This window comes from Oncorhynchus masou, chromosome 26, assembly GCF_036934945.1.
Source record: "Oncorhynchus masou masou isolate Uvic2021 chromosome 26, UVic_Omas_1.1, whole genome shotgun sequence".
Taxonomy (NCBI): Eukaryota; Metazoa; Chordata; class Actinopteri; order Salmoniformes; family Salmonidae; genus Oncorhynchus; species Oncorhynchus masou.
In genome coordinates, this window is record NC_088237.1 from 14,641,326 (window position 1) to 14,665,129 (window position 23,804).

The 23,804-nt window shown below is 47.9% G+C and overlaps 1 protein-coding gene across 2 annotated transcripts; it reads left to right on the forward strand.

Moving 5' to 3' along the window:
• Window positions 1-894: 894 nt before the first annotated feature.
• Window positions 895-21,858, forward strand: LOC135514861 (importin-8-like). 2 transcript variants are annotated; one of them, XM_064938523.1, is made up of 25 exons: window positions 895-1,062; window positions 2,648-2,729; window positions 3,002-3,158; window positions 4,640-4,798; window positions 5,036-5,192; window positions 5,321-5,410; window positions 5,524-5,618; window positions 5,750-5,834; window positions 6,004-6,138; window positions 6,590-6,689; window positions 6,854-6,930; window positions 7,062-7,178; window positions 7,269-7,358; window positions 7,819-7,984; window positions 8,072-8,232; window positions 8,580-8,705; window positions 9,548-9,623; window positions 10,191-10,316; window positions 10,488-10,585; window positions 10,668-10,763; window positions 11,025-11,245; window positions 12,769-12,974; window positions 13,570-13,791; window positions 13,935-14,064; window positions 16,893-21,858. In XM_064938523.1, coding segments are annotated over exons 1-25 (3,057 nt in total). In that variant the 5' UTR covers window positions 895-978; the 3' UTR covers window positions 16,894-21,858. The 2 variants fall into 2 exon arrangements, with proteins under 2 accessions (XP_064794595.1, XP_064794596.1); XM_064938524.1 differs by having other exon boundaries at window positions 9,548-9,614.
• Window positions 21,859-23,804: the final 1,946 nt, after the last annotated feature.

Below are 23,804 nucleotides of genomic sequence, written 5' to 3' on the forward strand. Positions count from 1 at the left end.
TATGTTCCACCCTGGTCATAGGCCTAAGCCATGTCAACATACGTAGAATTGCAGACAATTAGCTTTAAAATAGTAACGTTTCCCCCTCTCTAGGGGTTTGCCAGGGGGCAAGGAAATTCACCAAGCAAATTTCTCCAAGCTTTCTTCAAAAGTTGGCAGCTCTGCAAAATGAGCAAACATTGTAGGCAGCAGCATATATTTTAACGAGGCAAGTCAGTTCAGAACAAATTCTTATTGACAGCCTAGGAACAGTGGGTTAACTGCCTTGTTCAGGGGTAGAACAACATATTTTTGCCTTGTCAGCTCAGGGATTTGATCCAGCAACTTTTTGGTACCTAGTCTGATGCTCTAACCACTAGGGTACCCGCCACAGCCATAGAAGCACAGTGACATGCCTCAATGCAGTCATATTGGTTCGTTATTTCGGGTGTGGCTTTCAGTTGGCTCTTTTTGGCAACACATCCCGTGAGTTAATTTGTTCTGTCATATTTCATCAAATCGGACTAACTCAGTGCACTGCTTGCTATGAATTATATATGATGGTGCTTGCATGTTTATGTAACAAGACTAATGGTCTGTTTGGAACACAGACAAGTAAAGAGCAGTTTTTGTTGTTGTTGCTAAATCTGATTTAGTGGGCCATGGCTCCCCATTGGGCCCACCCTGGCCTAAGAAACATAATGTAAAATCTAAGGTTACCACAAATGATTGTGACAGAAGGGATATTTTCAGTCATGACCACTCCAGGTCTTAAGGTGGCAGTAAAAACTCATCGCTGCACTGTAAATACCTATTACAGAGAGAAGAATAAAGAAGGGCTATCGTAAATCGCCACTATTTACATTGCTTTGCGTCCACCGCCTGCTGATTGCCGGTAAAATGGGGCAGGGCTAGGGCAGTTCCGTAACGCTTTGCCGAATTTGGGGCAGTTCATAAATGTGATTGTGAAACAGAGCAATTACCGCTCGATTAGACACTATGGATCCCAATCGGATAATTCAAGCACTGAAAGGGACGATAGATCCCAACCTTCGGATAGCGGCTGAAAACGAACTCAATCAGGTGGGTGAATGGCCAAAATAACTTTGTTGTTTTTGTTATCCGGGCATCATGAACCCATTTCCAGAAAGGGTTGTCCGTGTTTATGATTTGGATCGCAATAAGGCCATGTTTCGGGATCAATGATTTGTCGTTCTATAACTTATATGTGCATCTCTCTGTTTATTTTGTAGGATACGAAACAATAGTTTGACATTTAATGTAACTTCCGACACAAACTGTTGCACCGGAGAACAATAGAATTTTGAGGCAGTGTGCGCACACTGTGCAGCAGTCCAGAGATGTGGCTGTTCGTGAAACAATCTAGCTAGCAAGTGTCCGATTGGATTGTAATTGAAGACATAATGCGCGAGTTGAAACATTGTAACAATTGCAGCAATTTCAGCCAGCGATAGTAAAAGTTTACAATTGTGATGGAATTTGGGTCCTGTGTGGCTCAGTCGGTAGAGCATGGCGCTTGCAACGCCAAGCGTCGTGGGTTCGATTCCCGGGGACCACCCATTTGACCCCAGTGAATTTTGGACAAAAGCGTCTGCTAAATGGGATAAAGACCAGTTTTCTTTCATCCAAAACCAAATCTAAATGCGATAGACAAATGCATATTGTCAAAGCATCTTTAAAGGGTCAATCTGCAATTGCTACATCTATTTTTCGACTATAAATTCATCATATGTACCTATTGATTCGTGAAGAATCTCCCGAGTTTAGTTCCACTCTCCCACCCCATCAGAATCCAAAATATAAACTTGTTTCACTCTGTTTGTAAACAAAGGGAAATGTAAACAAACTCCACAGCCTCGTGTTTATTTCATGGATGGTCAGGCCTTGCATCCATAGCTCTGTCTATGAATTTAAGAGTAGTGCATTTTCTTCAGCCACTTCCTCAGCTTTTTACTGAATCAGGGGCGGACAGAACGCTGTGTTAGTTGAAAGATGTGGAACATAAGACTTGTAGCATATGCAAGCCTAGGTCATGATTGTATCACTGAGAATAACTACATCTGCCATAGGGCTGCACTGCCTTGACTTTACATAATGTCCACTTCCAGTAGGTTTACACTAATCAGGACAAAAGATTGGTGTGTCTGTGTGAAATGCATGTCAGTGATGCAACCATGTGAAATTAGGGGCATTTGCTGGAGACAGAATGCTGACTGTTCTGCAGCAGGTGTGCAGTTTTGACAGGCGGAGGAGGAGGAGGGATAGAGGGAGATGGTGAGGGAAAGAGAAAGAGTTCGGTACAAAATATCCCTCCTTTTTTAAATTGTTGGTTGCTGGTTATATCTTTGACAGTCCATGGCTTATTCTACTACCTTAAATCTGATACCTGGTCTGGGAGCGAGCGAATAAGCTACATGCTTCACCTGTTGTGTATTTTCCTTGTTCTTCAGTTAGTACTGACCTCAACAAACAACCTGGGAATCCACCTCCTTACACTCCGCCGCGTCACCATAAAGGTGTTTTGACCCCTGTGCTCACCTTGTGCTGTAGATGTCAAACTGACCGCTCAACTGGTCAGGCGCTTGACTGTATGTGGTCCGATTTGGGTTGAGCTCATTTCAAGGCAGTCTTATCTTGTGTGTTCCAGTCGTACAAGATCATCAACTTCGCCCCCACTCTGCTCCAGATCATTGTGTCTGAACAGGTGGAGGTCCCTGTTCGCCAAGCAGGTAAGAACCCTGCCCCAGAACATGACATAAAGACCTGCATCTGGCTGTTTTTAAAACATCACTGGACCAATGCAACAGCTATAAACAACACTGATAATAGCCTCACTTTGGGCCGGTGTCCCGGACACAGATTGAGCCTCCTGGACAGAATGTCACTTTCAATGGAGATTCTTCATCAAGCTGGCTTTTTAGCTGCCACGTGATTGAATGAATTGTAAGGTAGAATTGTGTCATTCTTGCCAGTCTGAGTGATGTATATCTCTGTGCGCCAGCGGCCATCTACCTCAAGAACATGGTGAGCCAGTACTGGCAGGACCGCGAGCCCTCTCTAGGGGAGGCTGTGTTCCCCTTCAACATCCACGAGAACGACCGCGCGCAGATCAGAGACAACATCGTGGAGGGCATCATCCAGTGTCCCGAGTCCATCCGGTGGGTCCTGCTGTCCTAACCTCCTTTACCTCCCTTAACCCACTCACCCTTACCTCTGAGCCTGATACTCAGGGCAGGTGGTGCAGTGCTCCTTTACCTCCCTTAACCCACTCACCCTTACCTCTTAGCCTGATACTCAGGGCAGGTGGTGCAGTGCTCCTTTACCTCCCTTAACCCACTCACCCTTACCTCTTAGCCTGATACTCAGGGCAGGTGGTGCAGTGCTCCTTTACCTCCCTTAACCCACTAACCCTTACCTCTTAGCCTGATACTCAGGGCAGGTGGTGCAGTGCTCCTTTACCTCCCTTAACCCACTCACCCTTACCTCTTAGCCTGATACTCAGGGCAGGTGGTGCAGTGCTCCTTTACCTCCCTTAACCCACTCACCCTTACCTCTTAGCCTGATACTCAGGGCAGGTGGTGCAGTGCTCCTTTACCTCCCTTAACCCACTAACCCTTACCTCTTAGCCTGATACTCAGGGCAGGTGGTGCAGTGCTCCTTTACCTCCCTTAACCCACTCACCCTTACCTCTTAGCCTGATACTCAGGGCAGGTGGTGCAGTGCTCCTTTACCTCCCTTATCCCACTCACCCTTACCTCTGAGCCTGATACTCAGGGCAGGTGGTGCAGTGCTCCTTTACCTCCCTTATCCCACTCACCCTTACCTCTTAGCCTGATACTCAGGGCAGGTGGTGCAGTGCTCCTTTACCTCCCTTATCCCACTCACCCTTACCTCATAGCCTGATACTCAGGGCAGGTGGTGCAGTGCTCCTTTACCTCCCTTAACCCACTAACCCTTACCTCTGAGCCTGATACTCAGGGCAGGTGGTGCAGTGCTCCTTTACCTCCCTTAACCCACTCACCCTTACCTCTTAGCCTGATACTCAGGGCAGGTGGTGCAGTGCTCCTTTACCTCCCTTAACCCACTCACCCTTACCTCTTAGCCTGATACTCAGGGCAGGTGGTGCAGTGCTCCTTTACCTCCCTTAACCCACTCACCCTTACCTCTTAGCCTGATACTCAGGGCAGGTGGTGCAGTGCTCCTTTACCTCCCTTATCCCACTCACCCTTACCTCTTAGCCTGATACTCAGGGCAGGTGGTGCAGTGCTCCTTTACCTCCCTTATCCCACTCACCCTTACCTCATAGCCTGATACTCAGGGCAGGTGGTGCAGTGCTCCTTTACCTCCCTTAACCCACTCACCCTTACCTCTGAGCCTGATACTCAGGGCAGGTGGTTCAGTGCTCCTTTACCTCCCTTAACCCACTCACCCTTACCTCTTAGCCTGATACTCAGGGCAGGTGGTGCAGTGCTCCGGTCCCCTGCTCTGCTCTACCAAGAGCCTTTGAAATTGTGTCACTTGACTGTATAGGTAATCTGTGACTACAAGTTCCCAATGAAGAGCGATGGGAGGATCATTTAGTGATGGCATGTCAAAGAAAGAATACAATGCTGATGTATGTGTGTATTCCCTCTCCCAGGGCCCAGTTGACAGTGTGTTTGCGAGCCATCATAAAGCACGACTTCCCCGGGCGCTGGACGGCCATAGTGGATAAGATCGGCCTGTATCTGCAGTCTCAGAACAGTGGCAGCTGGTACGGCAGCCTCCTGGCCCTCTACCAGCTGGTCAAGACCTACGAGTGAGTCAACCACCCGAGGATCACTTACTAGTGATCAAGTCATAACGATGCTGTATTTCGAGACACCATTTTTTTAGTCCGAGTTTAGTAGTTCTAGTGTATAAGATGAGTGACATAAATGATTATTCCATTTACACTTTTCAGTCATTGCACCCAGCTTGTTGTCGATGATATCACACCTGCATGCTGTCTCATGCTGATGTGCTGTGTGTGTCTGTCTATGTCTGTGTGTGTCAGGTATAAGAAGGCGGAGGAGAGGGATCCGCTGCTAGCAGCCATGCAGATCTTCCTGCCCCGTATACAGCAGCTCGTCACCCAGCTACTGCCTGACGGCACCATCTTCTCTGTCCTCATACAGAAACAGATCCTCAAGATCTTCCACGCACTCGTACAGGTGAGAGAAGGGACTGTGTGTGTGACTGACTGACTGTGCGCTCAAGTGTCTGTGACTAACTGCATGTGACGTGCGTGTGCACGTTTGTGTGATACTAATACCAGTGTGTGTCTATTCTGCTCCGACAGTACTCCCTGCCTCTCCAGCTGATTAATAACGCAGTCATTACCCAGTGGATGGAGATCCTCAGAGCTGTTATGGACAGAGATGTCCCCCCAGTAAGGTTTATTTCATCCTTCTTCATTGTGTAGACCTTCTGCAAATTCATCTACCTATGTTTTTTTTATTGAAGGGGAGTAGCGAACCTCTGTTGTGTGTGTGTGGTTGCTAGGAGACGTTGGAAGTGGATGAGGACGACCGTCCTGACTTGGTGTGGTGGAAGAGTAAGAAGTGGGCCCTACACATCATCACCAGACTGTTCGAGAGGTGAGGGGACACGGGAGATGTATTTGTGTGTTGATGAATTTGGATGTATGTTGATGTGAATATGTTTGTGTGTTTGTGGATCGCAGCCTTTCTTTTCAGTCTAACCATGTTGTTCTATACATGTGTGGCAGGTACGGAAGCCCCGGCAATGTGACAAAGGAGTACTTTGAGTTTGCAGAGTTTTTCTTGAAGACGTACGCTGTAGGGATCCAACAGGTAAGAGTTTGTAACACTCTAAATATGACATTAAACCTTGAATGTATATATGTCTGTTGTCCACATCTACCAATGTTGATGTATGTGTGTACATGAGCAGCGGTAGTCTTCTGTTAAGTCTGACCCCATACCATCTGATGTGACCTCGTCTCTGGGTGGTCTCCTTCAGGTCCTGTTGAAGGTGCTGGACCAACACCGACAGAAGCAGTATGTCACGCCTCACGTTCTCCAGAAATCTCTTAACTACCTGAACCAGGGCCTGTCTCACTCCCTCACCTGGAAACACATGAAGCCACACATGCAGGTGGGTCACACACACACACACACACACACACACACATACACACTTTCTCTGAACGACCTGAACCATGGCCTGTCTCACTCCCTCACCTGGAAACACATAAAGCCACACATGCAGGTGGGTCATACAGACACCACTACACCTGTATCCCTGTGACATGTAAATAATAATGGATTTGGATATATATATATATATATATATATATGGGATTATGTGTGAAATTACACCTTATTATACCGTTGTTATGTTTGTTATAAGGTTGTGACATTACACTTTGGATTGAGTTACAGTATGTAACTTTGATCAATCTTCATGTCAGCATTTAAATCCACTGTTTTATATACTTAGTAATTGATCTAATCTGAATACTGCTATGCTTCTAAAAACTATGTTGCAATTCCACTTCTAGTAGTTAGTAGTTAACCTGAACGTGTGTGTATTGTGTGTTCCACAGACCATCAGCCAAGAGGTGATCTTCCCTCTCATGTGTTACAAAGACGAGGATGAGAAACTGTGGCAGGAGGATCCATACGAGTACATCCGCATGAAGTTCAGTGAGTACACACGTTCTGTAACTCAATCAGTTAGTAGTTACGGAGGTAGTGGGACGTTGTATGGTCAGTATGCACAATGACATGTCAGATTGAAAATGTATGGCTTCCATAGAATAGATATACAGTGAATTGTGAGCTTGGCTGGGTTTCTTTCTCTGTTCCAGATGTGTATGATGACCATGCCCTCCCTGCCACCGCCGCCCAGAGCCTCCTGTGTAAAGCAGCCCGCAAGAGGAAGGAGGTGAGTGGAGAACCACACTAGAACCAGTCCTAAATAGCTTATTTCCGTTCCTTAACTGAGTCTTCGCTGATATGACTTTCATCACTGCTCTGTCCCCCCCCCCCCCCCACCCCCCCACCCCCTCTTCCCAGGTTCTTCCCCAGATGATGGAGTTCTGCCACCAGATCATGATGGAGCCCTCTGCTGACCCCCGCAGGAAGGATGGGGCGCTGCATGTCATCGGCTCACTGGCCGAACTCCTACTGAAGGTCAGTGTCACCTCTCTCTGTGTGTCTCTGTACTTTCTCCTATTGTTTTATGGCCTGTTTAGTCTATCTCTTCCTGTTGTCGTCCTGTAGAAGCGGGTGTACAGGGAGCAGATGGAGCTGATGTTACAGAACTATGTGTTCCCTCTACTCAACTCCCCTCTGGGATACCTCCGGGCTAGGGTGAGAGAGAGACACACACACACACGCAGCGCGCTTTCACTCCAAGGTCCCTCTAACCCAACTCTTCTCATGGAGCTGAGAACGGGTGTGTAAGAACATGTGTGAGTGTGTTTGCAGTTCTTCAATCTTTAAAATGGCTCCTTCCCTTTTTATATCTACAGTCCTGTTGGGTGCTACATTCCATACAGTCCCATCCATGTGAGTCAGAATGGTCTGTCAGTCCTGTTTTATTTAGACTAAACATCCCCCTTCCTGCATTTCCTTACCCCCCTCACCCCTGCTCTTTTACTTACTGGCCACCTTCGGGCAGGTGAACGTGTTGGGAAGCACCACTGCACATTTTGGTGACTGGAAGTGGATAGTGCTGACTTGTACATGATGTGGATAGGCTCCAAACTGATAGCGATGCCCATCCGTGTGGTATATGGATTAGTGATTGTGACCCTGTGTTTGTCATCAGTCGTGCTGGGTGCTGCATTCGTTCAGCCTGCTGCGTTTCCATAACGAGTTGGTCCTGAGGAATGCGGTGGAGCTGGTCAAACAGGGCCTCATAGCAGACAAGGAGATGCCCGTCAAGGTGGAGGCTGCTATCGCCTTGCAGACACTGGTCAGCAACCAGGAGCAAGGTCTGAGGTTCACACACGTGCATGGATACACACACACACACACACACACACACACACACACACACTGAACCCTCTCCCTCTCTTTAGCTAAGGTCTACATCAGGCCCTACATCCGGCCTGTCATGCAGGAGCTGCTCCACGTCATCAAGGAGACGGAGAACGATGACCTCACTAACGTCATTCAAAAGATGATCTGCGAGTACAACCAGGAAGTGGCTGCCATCGCCGTCGACATGACCCAGAACCTGGTACGCCTCCACTGTCTTGCTCTACTGGTTAACTGTGTGTGTGTGTGTGTGTGTGTGTGTGTGTGTGTACAGATGTCCACATTTTCTTCTTGAGGCAAGCCAAAGTCGATAGCGGACTGCACCAAACATCTTCGTTAGATGTAAAATTGCGTGACTAAGATCTCCTAGGCATGCCATTTTTTTAGTTAGATTAATTCTGACTGTTTTGTCTACGGTGTCTCAAGACGGACAAACGGTACTATTGTCGCTTTTTTTTTCTCGTTTTTCAAGCAAAGGTCATTTAAGCCAGCACAGCCAAACCGAAGCATGCGAAAGCCTTAACACCGCCTGCATATGTGTGTCTCCAGGCCGAGATCTTCACCAAGGTGCTACAGAGTGAAGAGTATGAGGAGAGTGAAGACAAGACGGTGATGGCTCTGGGGATCCTCAGCACCATAGACACCATACTCACTGTTATGGAGGACCACAAGGAGGTGAGACAGACACATTCTACAGATGTACACACACACTCACCCTATTCCAAATCGAGTCCTCTGGAGCTCCAGTTGAATGTGTGATGATTTGATTTGCTCCCTCTCCCCTGCTTTGTGTGAACACACAGCGTTATTGAGCATGGCGTGAATGTTATGTCAGACTAGGGCTGTGACGGTCATGTACTTTTTGGTTGACTGTAATTGACTGTACTCACCGTAATAACCGTTTGATCTTTTACGCATATTTGTTCCTCTCCGCTCCTGATTGCATGTGATGCCATAGAAATAGAATGAATAGAACGGGTGTCCCCATTCAAGTCAGTGATGGCATAATGGGTGTACTGGCAGCCATTGCAAGTGTACCCATGGAAGTAACCATCAACATTGTGCTGTGATTGGTTGATTCACCTCCACTGACATTACACAAAATACATACCATTGCATGAGCCACATCCGTTATCTTTTGAATGAACAAATGCCATTTCGGGCAAGGAGCATCAAAGTTTCATAACGTTGTTAAGAGTCCATGTTACCGTGGGATTGCCCTGGCGTCCAGTCTTCAGGCGGCTGTTCGTTCCACATTTTTTTCTTTCCTTCCCCATTTTACGGTTATGAGACTGTTATTTTCATGGAGGTCTTCATCCGTAACCGTCGGTTACATGGTAATTGTGCCAGCCCTATGTCAGACCGATATTAGCCTGGGATCAATAGATGATCTTTGACCTTTTGATATCACTTTCTCTTTCTGCCTGTATCTTTCCTCTCTCACCCTCTTGACTGCCTCTCGTTCTTTCGTTATCGTGTTCTCTCTCTTCCCCTCTCTCCCTCTCCCTCTCTCTCAGATCACTCAGCAGTTGGAGGGCATCTGTTTACAGGTGATAGGCCTGGTGCTGCAGAAGCCCATCATAGGTATGGCAGGTGTGTGTGCTCACGTCACTCTGTTTTTGTGTGTACACACATGCTCATTTGTTTGCTGTGTGTGTCTATTCCTCTCTTGACCTTTTGTGCGTGTGTGCTTTTCACACACACCTCACACAATAACCATATTCATCTCACTTCCCTGTTCCAGTGAGCCACCCCCCTCTTTTGTATAACACCTTGTCCATTTCCGTCTCACAATGAACACTGTCTAACTGTCAAAAGCTGTTCACCTTGCACTTCCCAAATCCCAGATGACCAGGCACCATTCATGCCTGTAATTGGCTCGCGTGTGTGTGTGTTTCTGGGTGTGTAATCCCTTCTCGTGTGTGTGTGTGTGTGTGTGTGTGTGTGTGTGTGTGTGTGTGTGTCTGTAATCACCTCTGTGCTGTGTGTGTGTGTAAGGAGAGAATACAGCTCTATGTTAATGACTGGATTATGTGATAACCTGTTATAACGAGAGTTTCCTTCAGGACGAGTGGAGGCGTCACTGTGGAAGTTTATTTATCTCTCGAAGGGAAACATCAATTCGATGATCTGTTTCCTCCTCTTCTCCCTCCCCTTCAGAGTTCTACGAGGAGATTCTGTCCCTGGCGTTTGGGCTGACCTGCCAGACCATCTCCCCTCAGATGTGGCAGCTACTGGTGGTTCTCCACGGGGTCTTCCAGCACGACTGCTTTGACTACTTCACGGGTACAGTACTGAGTCACTGGTCAACAGTCACCTGTCTGTTAGTGAGAATATTGGGCTTACACACCTGTCTAGGTGAACATTGAATATCACAGTGATTGTAATCTCGCATAGCATGATGGTGACGCTGATGCTCGCCCAACACGATGATGGTCACGGTCTGGTCTCTTTCAGATATGATGCCTCTTTTGCACAACTACGTTACCGTGGATACAGACACGCTCCTGTCCAACCCCAAATACTTAGAGGTCATATACACCATGTGCAAAAAGGTGTGTGTGTGTGTGTGTGTGTGTGTGTTCAGGTAGAGTTTGATGAAGTGTCCCATGTTGACCTTTGACTCCTGTGCTGTAGGTGCTGACCAGTGATGCAGGTGAGGATGCAGAGTGTCACGCTGCTAAGCTGCTAGAGGTCATCGTCCTCCAGTGTCGGGGGAGGGGCATCGACCAGGTGAGAGGGACCGCGAAGGCTTCTGGGTAGTATTTAAGGGTAGACGTGGTCCCAGTTCAGCCCAAACCAGTTCGCTTTCCCTTCCCACACTCTGAATCTCCCGTTGGGAGGGATGATTGCTATCAATATTGTATTGATTCTTCTATCTCAGCCCCATGTTATCTGCCACAGTTTTAATGATCTTCCTGTAAATGTCAGACAGATATTACCCAGTCAACAATAGCTTGTTCTCTCTCTTTCTCACTCCCTATTCCCCTCCAGTGTATCCCATTGTTCGTGGAGGCGGTGTTGGAGCGTCTAACCAGAGGTGTGAAGTCCAGTGAGCTGAGGACCATGTGTCTGCAGGTGGCCATCGCTGCTCTCTACTACAACCCAGCCCTGCTCATCCACACGCTGGACAACATGCACTTCCCCCACACCCCACAGCCCATCACCGCTCACTTCATCAACCAGTGGATGAATGATACTGAGTTCTTCCTGGGGTAAGTGTATAAACTAAGCCATGCGCCTGTCTTTTTGGCTATGCCGGATTAAGTGATATGACATGCTATTCTATAAAATCCTTTATCCGTAATTAATATTACCTGATTGAGCTAATCATGTAAATGTAATTAGCTAGAGAGTCGGGCACCACAAAATAATATTTATAGAGCTGTTATCTTCCGAATAAACTCTTAAAGACCTAGTAATATTTTACATCAATAGCAGTCAATATTAATTGTCACCTTAATTCAGTCTCATCTGAAAGTTGTAAATTCTTGGTTATCTTCATGAACCCTGGCTAACAAGTTGAGTCAGCAATACAAAATTGGGTTTAATAATTTATTTACTAAATACCTAACTCATCACACAGAATTACATATACACAGAATGAATTATACCTTGATTACAAATGACGTCGTAAAGGAAAACGTTCCTAGTGGGCGGAACAGATATGACAGCTGGTTACACAAAAGAAAAGGGGCTGTTGTAGTAACGTCGTTGTGTGGTAGACGGGATACTTTGTCTGTTCTTTCCTAGCCTACGTTTGCAGCTGCTGTTGCTAACTCAACGGCTCGGAGGTATCACTTCTGTAGTGAATAAGAGTTCAAAGTTCATACCATTCGCAACCAAAGCTCACGCTGAGGTTGGCTACGTTCTGTAGTTATTATCTGAACCATTCTGACATCGGACCATCGTCGGAACCGGAGGTTACATTGTCGTCAAGGTTTTATATAGGAAGGCGAGAAGGGTGTGTCTGAAACGTTTTATAACCCATGTCTCTTCACAGGGGCGGGCCACTGATTGAGCAGAGCCCTGACCTTATGAAAACCCAATTCTCACATTTTAGAAGCTAAAATCACATTTAATCTTTTCACCAATAATTTTATATTCAAACATTTAAATTGAACAACAATTCCATGTGAATCCGATAACTCTGATGTGTAGACTTTCCACTGTAGAGTTTATGTCATCTGATCATTGATGAGAATGTCTCAGATGACAACCGAACTGACATCATATTCATTAAGTACCACCGCATATGTTCAATTGGTCGGATTACCAGAATATAGTTAATATCCCCCCAACTACTGACGTTCCCAGAATCTCTATGTTAACCAAGGGTTTTGCAAGGGTTTTGCAAAAATTTTGTCACATCAGTAGGGTAGAGAGGAAAAGGGGGGAAGAGGTATTTATGACTGTCATAAACCTACCCCCCAGGTCAACGTCATGACACGCCCTACATCCTATGCCATGTACACAACCCACTATAAAGTACACAGTGGCTAAACAACGTGCCCTAAACCATGATGCCATAAATACTACTGTATACATACTGTATACAGTCAACTTCATCAATTATATTGTTAGCCATCACTGAGTCACACTGTAGTCTTCCTATAGCCGTGTAAAACATATGGGATATACAGTATTTATACCTACTACAGTACACTATACATGATTTATTCACCACCTACCTGTAGTCCATTTTCTCTCTCCCTTCCTCCACTCTTCCCTCTCCCAGGCTCCATGACCGTAAGATGTGTATCATCGGACTGAGTGTTCTGATGGAGCTACCCTCCAGGCCAGTGGTGGTAGAAGGGGTAGCGGGTCAGATCGTCCCCAGCGTCCTGCTCCTGTTCCTGGGGCTCAAACACCTGTACTCCTCCCGCCTCCTCAACAAGCCAGACCTACTGGCCTGCACTGGGGTACCTGAGGAGGACCAGAACGGTGAGAGGAGGAAAACGGGCGACAGAGGAGGAGAGGAGAAATGAGAGAGGAATGGAGAGAGCAGGCAAGAGAGGAGGAGAGAAAGGGAATGGCGAGTTGCTAATACTGTTGAGTCAAACCTTCTGTTTGGAAGCCATGGGGTAGGGACAGGGATAATGTCAGTGGTAGAAGATTAAGATTAGCCCTAGCTCTCCCTAGCTATGGATGTGGTAGGAACCAGTCCTCAGCTGATCACGCGTGTTACTTTACACATCTATGGCCAGGTTTCAACACCTCTCTCTCTCGCTCTCTCGCTTGACTTCTCACTCTGAATACAGGTCATATTAGTTGCACTACATTGCGCTACATGCCGCAGGGCAGCTGTGCTGGCATTCCTCAGTCAAGTGTAAAGAACGGCAGGGGACGTTAGGATGAAGGAAATTGTTATGTATGTTAGCTAAGCAGCTGTTACTGTAATTGGGTATATTAAAACAGCATTAAGAGAAATTCTGCCTTTCAAAAAAGGTAAAAGGGTCATTTCTTTCTATTCATTCTGTTTTTCTATGTGTTTGTGATTCACTGCGTCTGTCTGTCTGCATGTGTGTTGCGTCCACAGAGGAGATCCCCAGTGATGAGGATGAGGTGAATGCGAACCGTAACACCACGATGCAACAGCAGACCTGCACACCCGTAGGCCACGAGAACGATGAGGATGAGGAGGATGAAGACTACTGGGATGAAGAGGGTCTGGAGGGGACACCCCTGGAGGAGTACAACACGCCCCTGGACTATGACAATGGGGAGGATGAGTACCAGTTCTTCACCGCTGCCCTACTCAGTAAGCGGTTACACATCTACACACCAACTCGCTCACAAACGCACACACAGCTACTTGTGCGCACACACACACAGATAAAAAAGGAATATGCATGCATACATGCGAGGCATCTAATTCCTTACTCTCTCCTGTGTGTACTATAGGGGTCCAGAACACTGACCAGCCTTGGTACCAGTCTCTGACCACGCCCCTCAGTGATGACCAGAAGAAACAGCTGCAGGAGATCTACAGCCTGTCCCAGCAGAGGAGGAGCACCGCCGCCAAGGGCCAATGGTGAGGCAGAAAAGAGGACCAATGGGGAGAGAGGACCGAGGGCCAATGGGGAGAGAGGCCAGTTGGGAAAGAGAAGAGGGCCAGTGGGGGAGAGTGGACAGAGGGCCAGTGGGGGAGAGTGGACAGAGGGCCAGTGGGGGAGAGTGGACAGAGGGCCAGTGGGGGAGAGTGGACAGAGGGCCAGTGGGGGAGAGTGGACAGAGGGCCAGTGGGGGAGAGTGGACAGAGGGCCAATGGGGGGAGAGAGAGGACAGAGGGCCAATGGGGGGAGAGAGAGGACAGAGGGCCAATGGGGGGCCAATGGGGAGAGAGGCCAGTTGGGAAAGAGAAGAGGGCCAGTGGGGGAGAGTGGACAGAGGGCCAGTGGGGGAGAGTGGACAGAGGGCCAGTGGGGGAGAGTGGACAGAGGGCCTATGGGGGGAGAGAGAGGACAGAGGGCCAATGGGGGGAGAGAGAGGACAGAGGGCCAATGGGGGGAGAGAGAGGACAGAGGGCCAATGGGGGGAGAGAGGACAGAGGGCCAATGGGGGGAGAGAGAGGACAGAGGGCCAATGGGGGGGAGAGAGAGACAGAGGGCCAATGGGGGGGGAGAGAGGACAGAGGGCCAATGGGGGGAGAGAGAGAGGACAGAGGGCCAATGGGGGGGAGAGAGGACAGAGGGCCAATGGGGGGGGAGAGAGGACAGAGGGCCAATGGGGGGGGAGAGAGGACAGAGGGCCAATGGGGGGAGAGAGAGGACAGAGGGCCAATGGGGGGGGAGAGAGGACAGAGGGCCAATGGGGGGGGAGAGAGAGGACAGAGGGCCAATGGGGGGGGGGGGAGAGAGGACAGAGGGCCAATGGGGGGGGAGAGAGGGACAGAGGGCCAATGGGGGGGGAGAGAGGACAGAGGGCCTATGGGGGGAGAGAGAGGACAGAGGGCCAATGGGGGAGAGAGAGGACAGAGGGCCAATGGGGGGAGAGAGAGGACAGATGGCCAATGGGGGGAGAGAGAGGACAGAGGGCCAATGGGGGGAGAGAGAGGACAGAGGGCCAATGGGGGGAGAGAGGGACAGAGGGCCAATGGGGGGAGAGAGAGGACAGAGGGCCAATGGGGGAGAGAGAGGACAGAGGGCCAATGGGGGGAGAGAGAGGACAGAGGGCCAATGGGGGGAGAGAGAGGACAGAGGGCCAATGGGGGGAGAGAGAGGACAGAGGGCCAATGGGGGGAGAGAGAGGACAGAGGGCCAATGGGGGGAGAGAGAGGACAGAGGGCCAATGGGGGGAGAGAGAGGACAGAGGGCCAATGGGGGGAGAGAGAGGACAGAGGGCCAATGGGGGGGAGAGAGAGGACAGAGGGCCAATGGGGGGAGAGAGAGGACAGAGGGCCAATGGGGGAGAGAGAGGACAGAGGGCCAATGGGGGGAGAGAGAGGACAGAGGGCCAATGGGGGGAGAGAGAGGACAGAGGGCCAATGGGGGGAGAGAGAGACAGAGGGCCAATGGGGGGAGAGAGAGGACAGAGGGCCAATGGGGGGGGAGAGAGGACAGAGGGCCAATGGGGGGGGAGAGAGAGGACAGAGGGCCAATGGGGGGGGAGAGAGGACAGAGGGCCAATGGGGGGGGGAGAGGACAGAGGGCCAATGGGGGGAGAGAGAGGACAGAGGGCCAATGGGGGGAGAGAGAGGACAGAGGGCCAATGGGGGGAGAGAGGGACAGAGGGCCAATGGGAGGAGAGAGAGGACAGAGGGCCAATGGGGGGAGAGAGAGGACAGAGGGCCAATGGGGGGAGAGAGAGGACAGAGGGCCAATGGGGGGAGAGAGGACAGAGGGCCAATGGGGGGGGGAGAGGGACAGAGGGCCAATGGGGGGGGAGAGGACAGAGGGCCAATGGGGGGAGAGAGGACAGAGGGCCAATGGGGGGGGGAGAGGACAGAGGGCCAATGGGGGGGGGAGAGAGAGGACAGAGGGCCAATGGGGGGGGGGGGGAGAGGACAGAGGGCCAATGGGGGGGAGAGGACAGAGGGCCAATGGGGGGAGAGAGAGGACAGAGGGCCAATGGGAGGAGAGAGAGGACAGAGGGCCAATGGGGGAGAGAGAGGACAGAGGGCCAATGGGGGGAGAGGACAGAGGGCCAATGGGGGGAGAGAGGACAGAGGGCCAATGGGGGGGGAGAGGACAGAGGGCCAATGGGGGGGGAGAGAGAGGACAGAGGGCCAATGGGGGGGGGGGGGAGAGAGAGGACAGAGGGCCAATGGGGGGGGAGGACAGAGGGCCAATGGGGGGGGGAGAGAGGACAGAGGGCCAATGGGGGGGAGAGGGACAGAGGGCCAATGGGGGGGGAGAGAGGACAGAGGGCCAATGGGGGGAGAGAGAGGACAGAGGGCCAATGGGGGGGGAGAGAGAGGACAGAGGGCCAATGGGGGGGGAGAGAGAGGACAGAGGGCCAATGGGGGGGGAGAGAGAGGACAGAGGGCCAATGGGGGGGAGAGAGGACAGAGGGCCAATGGGGGGGGAGAGAGGACAGAGGGCCAATGGGGGGAGAGAGAGAGGACAGAGGGCCAATGGGGGGGAGAGAGGACAGAGGGCCAATGGGGGGGGAGAGGGACAGGGGGCCAATGGTGGGGAGAGAGGACAGGGGGCCAATGGGGAGGGAGAGAGGACAGGGGGCCAATGGGGAGGGAGAGAGGACAGGGGGCCAATGGTGGGGAGAGAGGACAGGGGGCCAATGGGGGATGCAGGGTGGAAAATACAACATATAGTAAAAGGTTGTTGATTTAAACATGTATTTTGACAAGCATGCTGTATTTTCCAATACGTTGAGTCCTAACACTGTGTCATGTTGTTTCAGAGCTGTAAGGGACATGGCTGGAGGCCTGGATGGAAGGAGGAGTAGCAGCAGAGTTCTGGCCTGATCTGAAGTGGATGTAAAACACACCAAGAACTGTTTCAGTCCAGATCAGACCAGATCTAACTAGACTTTACTGATCCCACCAAGACTGGGCCATCTAGATCCATAACTGAACTGGGTGGAGACCCACCAGAGACCATAATACCAGGACTTTACACACTTTACGGTTCACATCCCAGACCGTAATTGGACCACACCCACCCCAGAGAGAGAGTGTGTGAGTGTGTGAGAGATTGATGTCCTACTCTGTATCACTGACCAGCGAATTCATCTTCTAGTACAGTGCAGTCCTTGGGTCTGTGATTCTGTAACTGAGTGAATGTAAGTATTGTACACAAAATCCCTGTTTCTTTATAGCCTGGCTTTTGTATGGTCTTGAGGACTGGCCAGATGTCCTTGGTTGCCATGGCATCAATCAGAACCATGTGTTAGTTAGTCTGAACCAAGGCTGTGGTGCTAATGGACGGACAGACAGACGGAATAGGGGTCAGTGACCTTTGACCCACGGGGGGGTTCCTTTCACTCTGATGAAATGTAATAGGGGGCAAGATGCTGGGAGGAGAGCTTTTGTTTGTCTTTGTCTTGTTTTTATAACTGTTTTCATTTAACTTAAGAAAATCATAAACGTTCATGTAACATCTAGCCCAGTGCTCTTTCCCGTCACTATAGTGAGTGTTTGTATGTTTGTACTCCTCTGCCTGCAGGTGTGTGTTGGGGGTTAAGATTTTTATATTGATTTCGCACAGAGAACATGTGGATATTGCTGTAGCTGAAACTTTGCATCTTTGAACATCTCTTCCTGCTCTGTTGAATCAATACTAGGTCAGAGTTCACTGCTGCGATCAATCCTCATTTATAAAACATCCAGCCCAGTAACACACAGTTGGATTGAACAACTACTGTAACATTATGCAGGTTAACAGTATCAGCAGGAGTAAATATTTACAGGCTTCTCTCAGGGCCCATGTTCAGATACTTTAAAAGGGATTCCTCCCTCCATGGTTCTGACACAAGACAGAGGGAATAACAGGGTGAAATCTGGCTTTCACCAGTCCACAAACTATCTGAACTTGGGTATCAAATTCAAATCACAGCTGGGAATCTCTCCATACCAGACAGTTCTTTCTCTCATGTCCCCAGCTGTCCTGAAAAATGTCCTCTGGAATGTTAGAGATGTCCAAATACCACAGGGCTTCTTTCTGCATTTTATTCATTTGATTCTCTAGTGGAGTCAGAGGGCTCTGCTTGCAGAGTTGGGAGTCAGATCCTGATGTTTCAGATTGGACGCTTGGATGGGTTTTGGTAAGGCGACGGCGCTCTTGCTCTCCCTCTCTCTCTCCCTATGTTAGTATTCTGTGTGTGTTCGGCTGCAGTTTGTATGTTCTAGCCCACTGCAGTTTGTACTGAAGACTGTGTGTGTGCGAGACAGTAAGGAGCAGCCAAGCGTTGAAGAGCTGTCGAACTCTGCGGGCAGTGAAACCAACATGGGGGGAGGGGGGGGTGAATGATGCTCTCCAACAAACACCCTCCCCCTCTCTCTCTTCATTTCTATTGGCCTGTATGACTGAGTGACCGTTTTCTGTAGGTGATGTTGCCTATTCCTGACAGTTCCAGGCCCTGCTAGGATGCTGTTGCAGTAATTATTCTTCAGTCTCACACCAGTAGAGGTGAGAGAGAGCGGTATAGAGAGACCCAGTATAGAAGGTACCAGTTAGAAAGAGTGATACTGATCCCTGCGGGTGATTGTGTCAAAGTTTCAAATGTGGCCAATTATCCATGCCGATCTACACTCCCTTCAGTTAACTCTAGTCTACTGCCCTGGTAATAATCAAGGGGATTCTCTGGCCCCTGTGTCCCAGTGAGGGTGTCTCTCCTCCAGCCTGCCTGGTGGCCTCTTCCCCCTGGGGAGCAGAGTGGAGGTAATGATGATGGCCATAGGCCGTGGTGTGCTGGGCAAAGCTAATCAGATCTGAGTATGAGAAGAGAAAACAAGGGTAGAGTCGGAGAGAGAGACCTGACTGCAGTTCAGCAACCAAATAACCCATTTCCACAGACAGTTTCAAAAGTGAGCTGAAGTCCCCAGCTCACTATTGAGTGGAGTACTGTGATGTGTGTTTGCTCTCTGGGGCAGCTAACTGCCTGTCTCTCTGCAGTGTGTGCCTCTGTCAGAATCACTTACCTGGATGGATGGGGGTAGGCAAAGTTCAGGTGAAGTGCATTTTGTGTCACGTGGTAGTTCCCTGCCCTTTATAGCCACCCAAAACACACACACACACACACAGAGAACTCTCTCCTGCCGTTGTCTGTGTGTGTCCAGGGCACACAGGGACTGTCCACACGCCAGTGAAGCTGAGAGATGCAGACTGACTAGCGCTGACTGTGGCTTTATCTCTGTTGTGTGAGTCAGAGGTCCCCAGACTCCACCACAGTTGGTGAGGAGTGGGAATAAATGAAGGTGTCAAGTTTCCCAGGCGCTGGTGTCGACTTGAGGGAGCATCCACAAACAGTGTGGCCTCCCTATGAAACTGGCCTCTGCGAAGAGGACTGGACTTCTATGGCACAGGTGAGAGTGTGCTGGCTCGCACTAACAATACTGGGTCACTGGTTCAAGCCTCATTCCTGACTACTCCCCTTCCACCGCTGCATTAGTAATGAGATATTTGATTCCAAATGGAGGTCTTGGCGACATTGCAACTTCTGCTCACACGCCAGTTAATTGCATTTGCTTTAGTAATGAGGGAGGCTGATTGCATATCATGAATCATGTGTCACTCTCCTGCCCTTGTGCCTCATCTTCTTTAACCCCGGAGGGGTTCTGAAAGGGAGCGGGTCTCCAGTTGGGCTGGTCTGTGCTTCACCGTCACCTTTCCCGGTCAGAGGAATAAGGCAAACTCAGAGGGAGGTTTTTCAGAGGACATGTGAGATGGTTCTGTACAGAGGAGAGATGTGAATGAATAAACGGCATGAGACAGAATCAGTAATAGCACAAGAGCAATAATGGTCTGTCTAAGGAGATAGTGACACACGCAACGGACTGTATAATAGCATCAACTACTATTAACAACTAGTAATAGGTTTATTCTGGCGACTCCATCCCAAAGCTCTTCATTCCAGAGTAGTTGTATTATAATCACCTCTCCTCCTAATGAGCTATTCATCCTCAAGTACACCCTTGAGATTTAATACCACCTCGTGCTGCGATGGGCCTGGCGGTGGCATAACTGCCAGACCGGCTCGCTTAGTGGCAGTCAGCCACCGAGCTGTAAGCCTAGAGTAATGAAATCAAACGCTATTGTAGAAAGAGAGGGGCCCGCACTCGCCTCAAACATGTAACCGTATCATTACCGATGGATAACTGCTATTGTGGTCGACACGCTCCGTCGCCCACAGGAATGTAGGCCTGCCTAGCCCTTCTGGGCGGTGTGGCGGTTGGTGAGTGCACCATGCATTCTGAAGGCAATTAGCGCACAGAACGGCACCTTGAACACTCGCAGATGTATCGTTGCAATGAAAAAAATAACTAATAAGCAAATTAACGAGGCAAAACCATTTCATTATTTTTAGTCGGAGGCCAGATGTTTTCTCCTGGTCCCAGAATTGTGAGGTGAATATATATATTCACCTCACAATGCTGTGTGTGTGTGTGTGTGTGTGTGTGTGTGTGAGCAATGTTCCCTCAAATGTTTTCCGGCACTGAGCAAATTTCAGGTCTGCTGAGTGCAAACTTGAACATTGAAAATTCTGTGCGACTTCCAGTGCGTGTTTACTGTGAACACTGAGGCTGTACCCACTTTAAGTTACACAGTTTTAACAGTGGCAAGTAGGCTACTGTGACTATTTGCTCATAATGTAGGCCTACCAAAGTGGCCTGCCATCAAAATCAAAGGAGAAAATGCATCCCATAACATTCTAACATGGAAATAACTGTTCTATCATTCAGCCTACAGTAGCAGTCAATGTGTGGTGTTCTCCTGTCCCCTCAGCCTACAGTAGCAGTCAATGTGTGGTGTTCTCCTGTGCCCTCAGCCTACAGTAGCAGTCAATGTGTGGTGTTCTCCTGTGCCCTCAGCCTACAGTAGCAGTCAATGTGTGGTGTTCTCCTGTGCCCTCAGCCTACAGTAGCAGTCAATGTGTGGTGTTCTCCTGTCCCCTCAGCCTACAGTAGCAGTCAATGTGTGGTGTTCTCTTGTGCCCTCAGCCTACAGTAGCAGTCAATGTGTGGTGTTCTCTTGTGCCCTCAGCCTACAGTAGCAGCGAATGTGTGGTGTTCAATGTCGGCCTACATTCCATGAGACTTAAAAAAACAAACATGCAGAGCTTGACATTAACCTGTTTACCCACTTGTCTTTCACTTAACAAAATAAAATGCATTATTAGTCTCATACCATTACTACATAGACAGGTCTAATAATTCCCTAACTAGCAAAGGATATGAACAAAATGTGCATGTGGCTACATGCAACTCTCACTTTGATCTCAAAACAAGTGAATCTACTCATGACCACTCATGCTGTAAACACAGTCCAGGTCAAAGTAAATGGCAAAGATCCATATATGGTAATGGTCTATTGCATGTAGGCCTACTGCAGTGGTGTAAAGTACTAAAGTAAAAATACTTTTAAGTACTACTTTTTTGGGGGAGTATCTGTACTTTACTATGTATATTTTTGACAACTTTTACTCCACTACATTCCTAAAGAAAATAATGTATTTTTACTCCTTACATTTTCCCTGACACCCAAAGGTACAAGTTACATTTAGAATGCTCAAGCAGGACAGCATTATGGCACTTATAACACGTTGTCATCCCTACTGCCTCTGATCTGGCGTACTCACGAAACACAACTACTGTGTTTGTAAATGATGTTGGAGTGTGCCCCTATAATTAAAAATAATATGAAAATCATGCTGTCTTGTTTGCTTAATATAAGGAATTTGATGAATAGCATTTACTTTTACTTGGTACTTTTACTCATGTATGACAATTTAGTATTTTTTCTACTACTGTACTTAAGTACATTTAAAACCAGATAATTTTATACTTTTACTCAAGTAGTATTTTATTGGGTAATATTCACTTTTACTTGAGTCCTTGTTTGCTTAATATAAGGAATTTGATGAATAGCATTTACTTTTACTTGGTACTTTTACTCATGTATGACAATTTAGTACTTTTTCTACTACTGTACTTAAGTACATTTAAAACCAGATCATTTTATACTTTTACTCAAGTAGTATTTTATTGGGTTCACTTTTACTTGAGTCGTTTTCTGTTAACTTGTCTCAGACTTCGCCAGCAGCCAATGAAATTGCAGGGCGCCAAATACAAATCAACAGAAATCTCATAAATCTAATTTCTCAAACATACAAGTATTAGGCACCAATTTAAAGATAAAATTCTCGTAAATCCAGCCACAGTGTCTGATTTCAAAAATGCATTACAGCGAAAGCGCCACAAAAGATTGTTAGGTCACCACCAAGCCACAGAAAAACCCAGCCAATTTTTCCAGCCAAAGAGAGGAGTCACAAAAAGCACAAATAGAGATAAAATTAATCACTAACCTTTGATGATCTTCATCAGATGACACTCATAGGACTTCATGTTACACAATACATGTATGTTTTGTTTGATAAAGTGCATATTTATATCCAAAAATCTAATTTTACATTGGTGTGTTATGTTCAGTAGTTCAAAAACATGCTGTGATTTTGCAGAGAGCCACATCAATTCACAAAAATACTCATTATCAATGTTGATGAAAATTCAAGTGTTATGCATGGAACTTTAGAAACACTTCTCCTTAATGCAACCGCTGTGTCAGATTTCAATTTTTTTAACGAAAAAGCATAATCTGAGTATGGCACTCAGAGCCCAAATCAGCCAAAAGAAATATCCGCCATGTTGCGCAGTCAACATTAGTCAGAAATAGCATTATAAACATTAATTTACCTTTGATCTTCATCAGAATGCACTCACATGAATCGCAGTTCCACAATAAATGTTTGTTTTGTTCGATAATGTCCATCATTTATGTCCAAATAGCTTCTTTTGTTAGCATGTTTGGTAAACAACGAAAAGTACAAAAAGTTATATTGCAGGTCAAAGAAACTTGTCAAACTAAATATAGAATTAATCTTTAGGATGTTTTTATCATAAATGTTAAATCATGTTCCAACCGGAGAATTCCATTGTCTGTAGAAAAGCAATGGAACGAGAGATACCTCTCATGTGAACTGCGCGTGACTGAGAACGAGGCTGCTGCCAGACCCCTTAGTCAAAACAGCTCTCATTTGCTCCCACTTCACAGTAGAAGCCTGAAACAACGTTCTAACGACGGTTGACCCCATGCCCTAGTAACTGCAAAATGAACCATATCCCACTGTGTATTTGATAGGGTCTGAGTTCAAAAACTACAAACCTCAGATTTCCCACTTCCTGTTTGGATTTTATTCTCAGGTTTTTGCCTGCCATATGAGTTCTGTTATACTCAGACATCATTCAAACCGTTTTAGAAACTTCAAAGTGTGTTCTATCCAATACTAATAATAATATGCATATATTAGCATCCGGGACTGAGTAGGAGGCAGTTTTCTCTGGGCACGCTATTCATCCAGAAGTGAAAATGCTGCCCCCTATTCCAAAGAAGATTTAAAGTATCTTTACTTTTACTCAAGTATGACAATTGAGTACTTTTCCACTACTGGTCTACTGCAACTCTGATTGCAATAGAAGCCTACTCCCGATGCGTTCTGCCTACAACAAAATGTTGAATTGAAAGTGGCTAATATTTTGAATTGAAAGTGGCTAATGTTGAGTTGATCACCATTACCACAGTAAAAAATAGCAACAGT